Here is a 15,386-nt window from a genome sequence, read left to right as displayed (position 1 = left end):
TTATAACCAAAGTATAACCAACTGCTCTTTCCCCTCATCTACCTGAAGGACTGCTCACTCTCGCCTGCCACCGCACTCTCCGTGCCACCCCACACACCGTTTCCGCACACTGTCTTCTCCATCACGCTGACCAGGCCCCACATGCCTGAGGGACCGGCCAGACAAGCCCGCGCATCCATGAGCGGCCCGGACTCCGCAAGGAAGCACCAACATAACTCTCGCCTTCCCGCCCTGCAGCCGGGAACCCGCAGGCTCGCTCGCTGACACTGCCGACAGCCGGGCATCGCCGCTCGGCGCTGGCCGTGCCCCCGCCGCCCCAGAGGAGTCTGCCCGGCCCGGCCGCTCCGGGTGTTTAGGCGCCAAGCTGAGGCAGCTCTGCGCCGCCCGCGCCGGTACTGCCCATTCTGCGCGGGGCTCCGCGCGGTACCAGACTTACTAGGCGGCCTCGCCCTCTGCCCCGGGGCGGGGGCTGGGGGCTCCTGGTGAGCCGTCGCCGCTGGCTGCGGGCGGGCAGGGGAAGGGGAAGGGGCGGGGGCGGCGCGGAGGCTCCTCCCGGGCTGCGCTTCCCTGGGCGGGCGGAGAGAGGCGCTGGGTCCCCGCGGCGCACGCTCCGCCCGAGCCTCCCCCTCTCCCGGCCGCCGCCGCCGCTGCTGCCGCCACCGAGCCGCTCCCCCTCCCCCAGTCAGCGCTCCCGAGCAGGAGCTGCCGCGCCGCGGAGCAGGAGGCGGCGGGAGCGCCCAGGGCAGCGGCCGGCGGGGTAGAGGCGGAGCGGCGAGCACCACCCGGCACGGAGGCTGCTCAATGCTGCACCTTCCGGAGCTGCATGAGGTAAAGGCGGCTCCGGGTCCCGCTTCCCCCCGTGCTCGCTCCCCTCTCCCCGCGGCCGCGGGGGTGTGTGCGCGGAGCCGGGGCTGCGGGGGGCTCTTTGTGGGCCCGGCCGAATGTGGGGCGGCGGGGCCGGCGGGGGGGGGTGCGAGGCGAGGGCTGAGGGGATATGAAGTTGCGGGAACAAATGGAAAGTGGCGAGTGGCCGGGCCCCCTCCCCGAGGGGGCTCCTAGAGGCGCGGGAGTGTGGGCGGGGGGCTCTGAAGGGATGGGGGGGTCGCGGGGGGGTTTTGTTTGCGCTCGCTGCCGCCTCCCTCCCTCCCTTCCTCCCTCCCTCCCTCCCTCCCCCTCTCCTGTTGGCTTCTCTGCCTCCCGATAGTTTTGAGGCCTAACTGTTTAGGCCTCGTCTCCCGGCTCCGGGGCCGATGTGCGAGCTCTGAACCACCCCCTGGGGCCGAGAACGGTGTCCCCGGCCCACCTCCCGGGTCGTAAAGGGCCCTCGGCCGCGGGCTATCCCTCGATTGGGCCCCAAATTTCATTGTAAAACCGTCGGCGGCGAACTAACAGTGTTGGGCTGGAGCAGCCCCGCAATGAAAGGAGGCGCCGGAGGGGAGCGGAGGGGCCCGAGTCGTGGGGAGCGGCGGCGGGCCGGGCCTCGCTTTCGTCGGGATGCGGCGGGGGCAGCGCTGGGGGGCGCGGCCGGCGGGGCGATAGCCGGGGCCTTCAGCGAACTGAGGGTGAGGAATGGAAAAAGAGGGTTAGAAAGTCGTTTCTATTCTGCTGAACTTTTGTTTTCTGACCGATAGAGGCCGGTAGAGGACTGTGGAGAAGGAAAGTTTATAACGAGCAGCGTCAGGATGGACTTCCCTGCTACCCAACCAAAACCTGCTGCCGACGGTAAAATCATCTACTATCCTCCTGGAGTGAAGGAGATTACAGACAAAATTACCAACGATGAGGTGGTTAAACGGTTAAAGGTGAGCAATTCTGACCACCACCCCCTCCCTGTAATTTTTACTTGTGAAGGTAAACATTTTATCACTTGAATGGAGAACTGCCAGAGTTTTGTTGTCCTTCCTGCTTGCAGACGTCTAAGGGAATATGACTTCATTGCTTTTCCTTAAAAGTGGAAGACCTATTTTTCCCATTTTTGTAGTTCGTTACTGTTCTCTTGTGAGTTTTCTTAATGCCAGAGTTGATACGTTAACTGTTAATTTGTACATGAAACATATCCACATTTTAGAGGAGAGGTCTGAAGTGAAATCATAAGTAATAATTACAGGATATGTTAGCAAAAAATTTTTGGCAAGCTAGGTAGTTTATTGGTTCTGGCATTTGAAGAAAGTATCGTTGGGCGGAGGAAACAAGTAGATCTACGTAAGGGTATTTTGATTGAAAAGATCACACTGTTTGCAAAAAACAAAGCTTAATTCTTGGAGTTTATGGATGGAATATTGAAATTCTTACAAATGTAAAACCTGCCTCAGATTTTTTTAAGTTAGTGTAATCCATACTGTTTTTTTCCTATTTAGTATAATTGACAAAATTCCTAAATTTTCATAAGCAAAAATGAATGTTAGAAAAGCATCTTCTCTGCTTATTTGTTAGCATCCTGGGAGAGTGTGAGTCTTAAGCTCTTTTTTATTTTATTAATCCCTTCTTTCACTGGAAAAAAATGAATTGCTACTGTGATACAGTAATATTATTTCCTAAGTCCATGCTGAAAATAGAGAATTGAGCATTGATCAAATATTGACACAGATCATTTGTTAACACCATGGTCTTTGGACCAAAGGTTTTTCTAACCTAGGATTTACTTCTATGCCTAGGGTGGAGAAATAATTTTTAGAGATTGGAAATTGGAAATTATCTGCTTCCCATGACAGCAGTGACTCCACAAAGACTTAAAAATAAAAATCACAAGTCTTGGCTAGTCTGTTAGTACATTGAAAAGTTTTCTTAACTATAAATATGAAGAGAACATAGGTTTTGTGCTTTGCTCTTTAAGCAGCAAGGCATGTGTCAGTGTGTTTTTGTTTTTTTAAATTAGCCTTGTTGTCTATTTACAGTTTTGAAAATTGTTGAATGAGCAAGTCCAGCCTAGTATTTTCAAAACTGCAATGGAATATTGCCAGTTACAGGAGAGGATACTAGAGTTGTGACTATTTAGACAGATACCTTGGATCAAAGTCTGTGGAATGTAGAGGAATGCAGTTTTGAGGTGATCCTTGAAACAGGTATTTTATGTTGTCCCAGTTGGTGGATTTGCAATAGTAAACTATGTCATTCTTGTATAATAGGAATAATAGAATTTCAAAATCATGTATACATGTTTTATTGAATTCACTTGTGTGTATTAGACATTATTTTCAGGCTAAGAGAAGACTTTTTTTCTTAAAATTAATTCTTAAAATTAATTCTGTCTTTCTTAAAATTAATTACTGTTACAGAATTCAGACAGACAGAAAATTTGAGACTGACTTTAAATGGAAACAAATACTTTGTTACTGCACCTACCATCACTGAAGCAATGGAAAAAGATTTATCTTACTATATTGGTACTGTTTAATCTGAGTTAGAGGAATTTTTTTTTTTTGTCAGGTATTGGCTTCACTGAAGCATCAAGAAAATGGGAAATACTATCCCGTGTAGAACTAAACCGACAAGTATATTTTTCTTTAGGCTTTTGTATAATATGTATACTCTTTATGAAGTCAGAGCTTCTTTATATTAACTTAATTTACAAAAACAAATTCATTTTGGTATGTGGAATATAATGATGATACTGTGCTTGGGATGGAAATGCTTGAAAAAGCTTTGCTTAATTTCTTCAAGTTTTCTTCAAAAGACAACTTTCCAAAACTTTAAATATGACTTGGTGATAAAAGCCAGCTGTAATAGAATGTATCAACTCAGGCATGAGTCAGTTCTTGGAATTGTAGATTTTTTGTCTTGGTGATGTGTCAGCCAAAGATGCTCTTACAGAAGGTGTTTCTTGCAGAAAATGTGCAACTTAGAGTTTTGGCCACTAGGCTGTGGGTCAGTTCCTGCAAATTTTTGTTCTTTTAGCTTGTTGAGGTCATGGTCAACTTAATTGGTTACAAATTTGTGTCCTTATTAGCAAGTTTTCTGGTATCACATCTGTATTTTTGTGTCCAGACCTCTTCTCCTAATGAAAGCTTTTCTTATTATTGGAACTTGAGACGTTCTGGGCACCTGTCCCAGAGTGCCTGAGCAGCAGCTTTTGTGCCAAGGACTTTTAAAAAGAATGTTTTTATATCCTTTCCCTCCTTCTGCTTAGGATTGTGGGTAATAAAATGTAGGCCAGATACTTTCAAAGTGTTTTGATATATCTGTATGATAACATTATCATTGTCCTGAAAATGAAAATATTGATAATTTTAAAATTAACATGAATCTTTTGAGGGACATAAAAAGGAAATGCCTCAGTATTGCAGATGTATGGCAAATGAAATGCAAGTTCAGGTGCTTAATGGAGTCCAAGGTAGTTTCTGGTGTGTTAGATTACACTGATGGTTTGGTGCTGTCTTAGAGTGGGACAGTATGTGATGTATAATTTCAGCTGTTGGGGAAGTGATTTTAATTGGTGTGCTGGGGCTGGGGTGAAGTGTCCATTCAATAGATCCAATTAAGCTTAACCAAACTAGGCAGCTAGCATGTAGCAGAGTGTTGAGGTTTACTGTACTTTCTGACTACAAAAGAATGATTTTTTTTTTTAGGTCAGTCTTTCTCTTTACAGGGCAGATGTTTAAGTTATATAGGGGTTGCTTTTAGAGCTGCAAGTCAGATGCTTGACAATTTGGGTAAGGCTTGTGAAGAGGGGTGGTAACTTTGACGTAACCAAGTGATAGAAGGGGAAAACAAACAATTGCAAGGCACCCAAGAAGCCCTCCTTCAGTTCCAAGGTCTAACCAGAACCTAAATGCAACCTGAGAGCAAATGTGTTAGCAATATTATATTTCTTTCCATAAGATAGTTGAAGGTTGTAAGAAGTTTTAGAAACTTGGCATCTGCTTTGCTGCAAAGCTTCTTAATGAATATTGAATTTTTTTTCAAAATTGACTGTTTTACTGCCATGTTAAACTCCAGACTTGTATATTGCTGTCAGCAAACTTTTAAATCTCAGAAATAACTTTGATCACAAAAGAATATTCAAATGTCATTTATATAAAACATTTTAGTCATTATGATGATTAATAGTAGTGTACTCAGTTGTCAGATACAGTACAAATAGGCCCATCAATTCAAAATGCATAGAGAGCGATTTTCTCAGTGACTGACATAAACAGCCCTTGTAGGCAAAGCCAAAACTGCCACCAAAATATGTGGGGCTATCAAGTACTTGTCCCAACTTCTGTACCCTCTTTAGAAGCATTTCATTCTGCTGCACACCAAAATGGAAGAGTTGACTGGGTTAAAACTTAACAGGGGAAAAACCCAAACCAACCAACAAGAGAACACCCACCCATTTCCAACTACATTAATTTTAACCTGAACCATTTTCTTATCTAATTTATCAGGAGAACTCACAAATACTTGGGCTAGCACAGGGGAAAAAAACTACTTCTTTTTGTGGCAGTCCTACCGTAGAATGTTGAAGGAACTTCCATTTGAATGTGAAAGTTAGCAAATGTTTTCTTTCGAGATAGAAATGGGGACATTGCATAGTTTCTGGAAAACCATCATGCCTGCTAGAGTTTTTAATGTAAAAGTGCATAATGGTGAGTTCAGATAAAACTTTGTACTAAAAACTGTACAGTTTGGTGAAGTGTAAGACAAGTCTGTAGAAAAAAAGAAAATGCAGTGCAGCATTTTCTTTTACCTAGAGATATCAGTGTAAAAAATACTAATTCATGAAATCTGTAAAAATCACATTTACTCAAATGCTAAATACACAAAAGTAAAAAAAGTTTCTGAAACTTTTCAAAAGAAAAGAAGTGATAAATTTATTTCAGCATGAAAATTTTAAATACAGGTATAAGGCAGCGTTTAAATATGTTTCTGTGAAATTAAGCTTTAGAAGTTAGAATTTAGTGAGGGTGATACAGTTCTTTATCATAGCTGGGTTAGGATTCTGGTTTTTGTTCTGTGGGGGTTTGGATTTTTTGGAGAAGTGATTGTCATTTTGTTTTTCAATCAGTCCAATAGTCTCGTTCTTTTTCCCATGGTGACAGGCAAAGCATTTGCTGTGAAAAAGTTGCATTTAATTCAATGCCCCCCATACGCTTTCATCCTCTCTCCAATTCTCCCCTGCCGTGCCCACCCCAAGGCCTAGCTGCTGATCATCTGGAGAAGTTAGCACTCCAAGTGCGCCTTGAAGTCTCCCCTATCTTGTCCCTTGGCATTTCTTAGTTATTGTATGTATTTGTGCGAGAACAAGACAAACAGCCTCCCTTTCCTTCTTTCCACTGTCTTTCTGCATGTTCCTCTGGTTCTTAGGTATTGGCCCCTTTACAGTTTGGCCTGTTGTGTTTCCATACCACTAGATATAGCCAGTGCTAACAATTTGTCATATCATGCACAGGTGGTTTTTAGGCATCTGTTACATCATGTTAAAATTGAGAAAGGTTGCTTGTTACTACTTAAATGTTTTGGAGTAGGCTGTAGTTATGTGAGAGGAAAAAAGATTTACTCTTAGCTAACCCTGATATTTCTGGGTAAGTTAATGGCTGCTCTCTGAGTTTGTGTAGTTATATGGACCTTTGATCTGGCCTGGCTTTTACTGAGGTAGTTATTTTAAACAATACTAGAAAATACAAATTAAAATATCATCTGGTAGAAGAAAATATGTTGTATTACCCACAAGAATTTGGTATGTTTGAGTGGAAAAGGTGTATACATATTAAGTGGGTTGGATAGTATATTAACTAATAAACGCTCTTTGTTGGCAAGTCTTAGATGAAATGGGTGACTTGCGTGTATTTGCATGCTTGTATTTAAGAACTAGAAGTAATTTTGTGGAGGTCATACAGCCAGGTTACAGAAATGATCCACAGTTAATTATTGTAATAATTTTAAACTTTCATTAATTGTATTTAACTGCAGAATGCATTTGCAGTGTTCTTGAGCTATTGCTGGCCACATAAGCCTAAAGCCAAATTTTTAATTTGGTTTTTTTCATAGTTTAATCTTTTTAATTAGTTTGAGTCTTGTAACAATCAAGTTTTTCATTAACTAGGACAGGCCACTAGTCAGAGAAGAAGAAATTGTGTTCTGATTTTTTTTTCCAATGGAATATTAACCAATTGCTTTGTAAATGTCCCAATTTTGTCAGTCCTTAGAGGAACAGACCATTTAGGCTTACCAAGTTCACCCAGATGTTACTGAATTTCAAACTGATTGATGATGACACCCTTTGTTTTTGTATTTGATTGTTTTCTGTTACAAGTGCATCAGTAATTAATAGTAATTTCACATGTATAATATTATTCTAATGGTTTCCCAGCAACACTAAGATAAATGTATTGTGAAAGGAAAAAAAAGTCCCCATTTGAAAGAGCGGAGGGGGAACCTGAAAGGTTGCTGAATTAGAAATGGTGACTTCTGATGTCTGACCACTGAAATGGACAGACTAGTTCAGAAGTTTTTATGCCCTTATTTATTCTGCTATAAACTTCAAAGAATTTTTAATCTTATTCTTGTGCTAATGCTTTTTTTTGTTAGGTGACTGCATGATGTTAATCGCAGTTAAAAGATAGGGAACTGAAGAGTTACTGAAAAGGAAAAAACCAAACCCCAATACCAGAAAGACAAGCTGGCTTCGTATGCCTGATTTGGTATTTCTAAATTGTGACTTCTGAAGTGAAGTGCATTCTGTTGCACTTTGTGTTCAGACTGAAAGTTTATTTGATTTCAGTTACATTTCTGAGTGCCCAGGGCTTCTGTAAATCAGGCCTCATCATCTCGCCTAAAAAACCCAGAAAATGACTAATGTTTTCTGTGAAAACTGTTACAGGCTGTTTTACAAGCATTGTGTAGAAACTTTGTAATAGGTGGGAGGCTGGCATGCAAGTCTTCAGACTTGTTTCAAAATACAGCATACTTTGAAGTATTTTCCTTCAGTTCGAGTATTCCATCTACAATAAATAAGAAAGGTGGTCTTTGAGTAATATGCTTCTCTACTAAACAACCTTGATTAACTCTGGAACAACTTTTTTTAATGGCTTCAGGATTTTGGTTGTGGTATTTCCTTTTGTGTGTCTAATCACTTACCAAGTATAGTATTAACATTAGTATTACAAAAACTGACTAGAAGTTTGAGAAGTACGGGCTTATTTACCTGGGAAAAGATATGAATAAGAGTTGTTGTGATAATAATAAATTACAAATTTCTGGGCTTGTCCCTCTCTTCTAGAACAAATTATTGAAGACTAAATATTACTTTGGGGTATACTGGGACCCTGTGGCAGACCAGAACTCTACTGATGTTGTCTTCAGTTTAAGTGACATGATGTAGTCGTATAAAGCACTCCAGGTGGATATGCAAGTCAGTATGTATTTTTATGGTACGATGTGGGAGACTTTCTGTGAATTTAAATATTTTAAATAAAGCTTAGATACCAAATCTGTGAAATACTGCATTCTTATGAGGAGTTTGTATGCCTCAGTTTGCACAACAGCAGGAGCTTCAGCTGTGGTCAAAGACTTAGAACGGAAGTGTTATTCTCTTAGCAGTGATATGAAGTGAAAGAAAAACTATCCCTGGACTTGCAGACAGTAATGTGGAGATGATTGATAGAAAGGGAAATCAGACATATATATGTGGTTCCTTTTCTACCTTGTCTACTTGAATGAATTCATACTATTTTGTCTGCTTAATATCAATGTGCATCTTCTGCTATGAGAAAGAAAAACAACAGACAAAATATTTAGCAGATCTTTGGTTCACAGTGTATATTATAGCCATTTAGCCATTTTGGGTAGTTAAAGAAACCAAACTTTTGTGCAGTCCCCAATCTATATTAAACATTGTTCATATCTGAGGGTTTTTTCCCAGACTGCAGTATCTTGTTAATCACCCTTGTTACCTACAAATCGATCTAAAACACATGCCTGTTATTGGTATTGCTCAAAGCAATGTGTGTTTTGCTGGCTTTGCAGCTGCAGTAAACTAATGAACTGTATTCCCACTGCTGTGCTGACATCAGAATTTGGCTGTTGTAAAGATCTCTTAAGCATGATGAAATACTGCTAAGGAGGAACAAGATAAAATTGGCACAATGTAGCTGCTGCTCAGGAATGAAGATTGAAAACTTTCTGGTACCTGGATTGCATAGGGGTATTCTAAACATATATTTTACTTACGTGAGACTGAAGATAACATACTTACCTGATGGAGGTGTCAGAGCTTCAGTGTTAAGGTCAGTTTTGCAGCTGCAGTGGGGGAAAAAAATCTTTCAAATCTGCTCTGAAGGCTGAGCAGCCTTTTTAATGTCAAATTCTCAAGTGAGTTCCTGGTTCTTTTTAGTTGTTCAATTATATTACCTAATCTTAATGGTACTCTATTGTCTTCCATGAGTACAGCCTGTCACGTTTTGCTGGAATAGTTTGGTAGTCATTAGCATTTTAGGCCTCATGCCTTCAATTTCTAATGCTAGAAATTACGACATCGCTCTCCATGAGATTTATCAAAACTTTCCAAACTATTGAAACAGAGAAAAAGTATTGTACTGGCAAAATACATTCAGAAACATTAAAGAAACACGTCTTTTCTGTTTCCCAGTACTTTTTGAAGTTATTGAAAATTAAAGAGAAGGAGAAAGAACATTTTTTTAGAAGGATTTTGGAGAAACTGGATATTTCTGGAGCTTTCCCACACACCATTCTTTGTGTCTAATATACCTGAAAAATGCACATCCTTAAAAAAAAAGGTAGCTGGATTAGTACTTAGTAGTACTAAAATTTGCTTGCATCCTTAAAGAATTCCCCTTCCTCTGCAGTTGTTGTCGCTCTCTTTCTTAGGGCTGTCTGCAGAAATAGCCTGATTGACCATGAGGAAAGTGCTTAACATCTGCAGTTTTACAATATTTTTTTAAGTATTATGTGACTTACTGATCTTAAAACTGTTTTATTGGTTCATCTAATGTGAAAGCCCATTAAAAGACCAGCTATAAACTAGTGCTTACTATGAAAATCTTACTACTGTTGTTTTAGGTACCCAAAAATCAATCTCTCAAAAACTGGAGGAAAACATTTGTATGTGTCAGTTTACTCTCTATATATGATAGAACTTTGCCTGGGAAAATCATGTTTTTACATCACTTTTCTAATGAAATAAGTTTAATTTCTTTGTTACTGATCTTCCCTGAAGTTACATTAGTTCAAAACTTGCTGGCAGTTGGACAAAGGTTTCAGAGATGGAACACTTGTCTAATTGGTGCTGAACAGAATAGAGACATCCAAATTCAGTTTACACAAAGGAGCATGGACCAGCACTGTTAAACATTTCAAAAGGCAGTAGCCCATGTGCTAGCTGGAATAAATGCAACTAATTAATTCATGGGTGTTTCAAATGTTTTAGGGGATCTGCTGCCCCTTCCCCAGCTTTCTGGACATGGCACCCAAAAGAAAGTGGGCAGTAATGCAGGAGGATGAGAGCAAGGCAAGGGATGTACCAGCTCTCTGAGAGGAGAGTGATGGGGAGGAGATCTATTGGAAACCAGGCAGTGGCAATTTTACTGCCTGTGATAAAATGGGTTTCAAATAGCAGCAGAACAGGAGATAAATGAGGAAAATAAAGCACAAAAACTTTTAAATGCTCTTAACCCACAAACTGGTAGTGGGGTGGTTCATGGTATTAAAAAATATTACTAGGTTTTAAACTTCAAAGTGTTTGTTTTTAACAAGTGAATATGATACTGTATTCCGTGATCATCTTGATGAAAATTGCTTATGCAATGTGGTATTACTGAAAGGGTAAAGCAGTAATAAAAAAAGCCAACCTAAACTCCAACAAAACCCAGATCACTCAAACGTAGTTTAAAATCTCAAAAGACAAACAGTAAGTTCTTTAATTGAAGTTTTGTATAGTGGTTTTTTTATGTAATTAGCTTTTTCAGGTTTTTCTGGCTACTTGGAATCAGGGTTATGGTACAAGTGCTAAAGCAGAATGTGTGCAATGAAACTATAGTTGAACTTAGGAAGTGCTTAATATAAAGAAATTTTGCAGTATGAGTGTTATGATTATGCCAGTAGTGATATGGATATAAAAAGAAATTGGTTATAGTAAGTTGTTCCTTGAAAAAAATAAGTTAATTGACTTCTGTATCAAGTTGAGTGTAAGGAAGATGTGGTTGCATATTTCACCTTAAAAATTTTACTCTGTCTTTTGGTCCGTAGGGTAGTCAAATTATACTAAATCCTTTTATTTTAATATAATTTTATGTTTTAACTGTTCCTTTCTTCTGGTACCATTTGAAAATACATGCATGTACTTAATTATCCAAAGGCAGTAATGATTCTCTGAAGTAAACTCATTACTGAAATTTAATCAAACTGTTCATAATTTAGTAGGGAATTATTTGAAAGTAAATTCTGCAGAATATAAAAATTGTTATTTTCTTGTGATTTAAGATAAAAAAGCCTGATATTCAGTCACTTAACTCTGACTGCAGTGCTTTTCTATGAGCCTTATTCCTGTCAGTCATAAAGGAAATAATATTTCTTTTAAAAATTTTGTTTACATGAAGTAATGAAGAAGAATAATTCAGAAATTATGCTGCTTTGTTTGCACAATGGCACAATGTATTGTGGAGTACGTGAAAGGAAGTTTAATTCTTAAGCTGTTGCAGTAATAAAAATAAAGCAGGTAAACTCAGTACTTTAAGATAGTTAAAAACAACTTGGTTATCTGTGAGAGATGGAAAAAGTGGCCCTATATGTGTGGGTTTTAACAGGTGTTTCTTTCTTGTCAGTGAAGTGCTGCAGAGTTAACATGCATTCACCTAGAAGACAAATGAATGCAAGGCAACTTTAAAGCTTTTTTCCCTGAAAATGCATGTTTATTTAAATACGTGATTCAATCCTTTATAAATACTGTTGGCATGTGCCATTATTCCTGAAAAATTCTAATTCATCGCTTCTCAAAAGGGCCTTCTTCTGCTATTACCAGTAGAATATCAGTGGCAAGAAGTACTGTTTTTGCTTATGTGAAGTCAATAAATGAAGGTCTAGGAGTTGCATTTGTGAGCTGTTAGTAGCATTTTTTTCCTTAGAAAATATATGTAGAATATGAAAGTAGGCATAACTGTAGCTGAAGGGAAATTGGGAAATCTGGAAATAAGATTTTAGCTTTGCTCCACTTTAAACTGGTAGTCTAGACTGCTGTAAAATCATGAGAATTTTGCTTTAGGAAGTGGAGGGTTCACCAAGTACAAAACCTGTATCTTTGTAGAATATATACACATTAATAGAGCTGGAAGTAGGTCAGTAGAAAACTTAACAAGCCTTTAAAAAATCACTTTGAAATGGGAATAAAAATCAAGTTTAGTGTCTGTGTTCCTAAATCTCAGCTGGGAAAGCGGGGGTGGTGTGTAATGTTTTCCAAAGTTACGGTCCTTAAATCCTAGCCTATGCTTCCCTTTAAAGGTTAAATCACCTTCAGTCAGACTACAGATTAAAAAGCTGCCATTTAATTTTGTTTCACTTTGACATTTTTGGATGCTGTTCTTAATTTAGGTTCTCATGCAATTGGAGCATTCTGGCCTGAGTTGGATATACCTAGATTAAAGAATACTCATCCTAGAATTTGAGCTCTGTGTGTCACTCCATGTTTGATGCTAAAACTGGTTTACCTGTTTTATGTCTGTGTATGTCTGTGAGGACGGAGTTCACCATTAGATTTTTATCCAGCAGTGGACCTGGTTTGAGAAACGCTTTGAGGGACTCTCTCTCACAGGCTCTTCCTCCTGAGAACTCATACTGTGGAACTGTGCCCTAATTTTCACTGTCTTGAGACTCCTCAGAGATACTCCAACTTCAGTCTGTATGAGCACTGTCATGCATTTGTTGCTGTACATGCTGAATTGATGCCTCTCAACACTTCGTTAAAAGCCTGGCATCATGCAACATCCCCAGAAAATTAATTTTAAAACTAACCTCAGAATTTTAAAAGTAAGGACAATGTTAGTTGTTGATGTTTTTACAAGATTGAGAATTTTCCCACAGTTTTTCAACTTTATCAATCTTTTGCTCAAAAACAAAGCTGTGGGCAAAAATAATTTCATCAGGAGTGTAACAACGTGGAGGAGTAAGTAATGACAGGTTGGTTTTGTAGAGTATTGCAAGTCATTTTAGTAATCTGAGCTGACCAGCATAGTGGGTATTCTAACAAAGTCTAAATCAGTTTACTTTAATTTAAGAATAAATAAGCAAATAATAATAAAAAAGCTAGTTCTCTTTATAGTCTGCCAGTATTGTGTTCCACTAGCCTGTCATCCTGGCACTGTTGTATGTGACTGCTTTTGAGTACTTTTAATATGATTCTGCTGCTGAAGAAACAGTTGCTCATTTTCATTGCTGCTGCTTGTTCAGGAAGAATAATGGTTCAAAGTAATTTTCCTTATTTGAGTCACCAGCACTCTCAAAGTCATAGAAACAAATCAAGATTGTGAAGAGTGGGAGGAGAAAAAAAGTAAAAAATAGAGGCACATAGTGACTGTAGAGAAAGAGTGGAAAACTGGTGTAATTGGAAAGGGTGGAGTTGCTACACCAGTAGGTGGAGGACTTGCCTGAATCAAACCCTGGTGTGTGTAAGCACAAAACACTTAAGGCCAGCACTTTGAGCCACTCTTGCTGCTTGTGGGCTATACTTTTCCCCATGCCTTTCCAAGTGTATCTGTGGCTTGCAGGATGCTGGATTGTGGAATTGATCCAATTCAAAAGCAGTTTTTCCAGGTAAGTTTTCGTCTGGATCACTGTGACTTACACAGTCACCTACTACCCTTTCCTTGCTTTCACAGGAGCTCTGTGACAATATTGGGGTGAACTATTGCAGTGACTGCTGAATTTGGAACACTGTGTTCATTGAGTTTGACCTTACTAAATCAACTTCTAATTCATTAAACTGCACCCTGAGATTGGGCTGAAGTAATCTCACCCTCCCCTGTCATTTTTACAGCCATGTAATGATCTGGTTCAAGAAGCAGATATGTCTGAAAAGTAACCTCAGCAGAAAAGGGGATTTTACAGTATTGTCACTTATGAGCCACTTATGTGCTGGTGTAATGGAGTGACAGATCTGGCAGATTTAGGTTGACTCACACAGCCATGAAACTACACCCTAAGAAATTCTACAAACACCCCTTCATCCCCTCTATTTCTGGGGCAGTATCTCTAATCAAAATGAAGTGTGTTCCTTTTTGCAGTGAGTTGCAAATGTCAGTGCAGTGAATGATGTACTGGCCTTCCATGTCTGAAGAAAGAAGCTAAGAAACAGGAGAATGTTCTCTGGTTACAAACTATTGAGATCAGTGCTGTGTTTATACAAAAATTTGTGGATTTTGCTGGTGCTGGTAATTTTGAACAAGCGTGAACGTTGGGGAGCCCACAGTGAATTTTTCTAATGTTTAGCTGAGTAACTGCAGTAATAGATACCATTCATTCTAATACATGATTGCTTTCAAAATTAATTGATTTTATATTTGAATTCAGAATTGATGTAGTAATAAGTAGAGAGAAATACAGATAACACCTCTCTTTTCTCTAGGATTGGTTGGTTTTCTCTTATTGTCTGTCCTGTTTGTGCAAAAGAAGGAATTTGAGGCTTCAGTGTTTTTCAGGCCTCCCTAAGCATGATGGCTTGCAGTTCTGTACCAGTATTACAGTTATGAGATACAGTCTGTGGTGTTTAGACTAGTCTTTTCCTGTTCTGCAGTCCAAACTATTGAGTCTTGCGCTGTGACTTGAACTGGAGTAGGCGGTACAGGCCACTGCTTGCAAACAGACTTGTCTTCATGCTGGGTGTGATTCTTACTGTTTTTTCCCTTCCTAATGCCTGCTGTAGTTGATTGTTCTTTAAACAAAGACGTGTGCTAACTTCCAGGATGTGTGTCTGTCTGTAGGGGAGTAACTGTATGCATATGTACACATAAACGAAGATGAATCTTTTATTTACAGATAATCATCCGTAATGCAAAAAAAAATTGTACTATCCAGCAGATAGGCACTGTAAATAGCTTTCTTCCCCAAGCATGAACTGATAAAATGCAAGTAGTAGAATCTTTTTTTTTGTGCGTATGTCATATCAAACCCAGTTATTAATACTCCACAGGGCTTATATCTCCAAGTTTACTCTTGCATGTAAAGCACTTCCAGAATTGTTCTGGAAAGAAATAGAACTCCTTTAACTCATTTAAGTAATATTTTTTACACTTCAGGACCTGAGAGTTATGCAGAACATATTAAGGACTTCTTGATAGGAGTCCCAAAAATCCAGCTGCTGTTGAAGTATGTTTGAACATAATTTTGTTTATTCTTCTTAGAGACAGTGTTTACAAGGAGTTTGCAATTTTTTAATGGTTATATGCATTGAAATTCTGTAG

The 15,386-nt window shown here is 39.6% G+C and overlaps 1 protein-coding gene across 2 annotated transcripts in view; it reads left to right on the top strand.

Moving 5' to 3' along the window:
* The first annotated feature begins 627 nt into the window (after window positions 1-627).
* Window positions 628-15,386, top strand: part of PDS5A (PDS5 cohesin associated factor A) — a 71,360-nt gene continuing 56,601 nt past the window's right edge. The window contains exons 1-2 of one of the 2 annotated variants that reach the window (XM_088056347.1): window positions 628-828; window positions 1,632-1,802. In XM_088056347.1, the coding sequence (XP_087912473.1) occupies window positions 802-828; window positions 1,632-1,802 (198 nt within the window). In that variant the 5' untranslated portion in view covers window positions 628-801. The remainder of the gene's footprint in view (window positions 829-1,631; window positions 1,803-15,386) is intronic. The other variant, XM_005517762.2, reaches the window with a different exon arrangement.

Source organism: Pseudopodoces humilis, chromosome 6, assembly GCF_049639895.1.
Source record: "Pseudopodoces humilis isolate 2021_Gansu_Grassland_sample_001 chromosome 6, ASM4963989v1, whole genome shotgun sequence".
NCBI classification, from domain to species: Eukaryota; Metazoa; Chordata; class Aves; order Passeriformes; family Paridae; genus Pseudopodoces; species Pseudopodoces humilis.
Note: the sequence above shows the minus strand (reverse complement) of the source record. Positions and strands in the feature narration are given on the sequence as shown.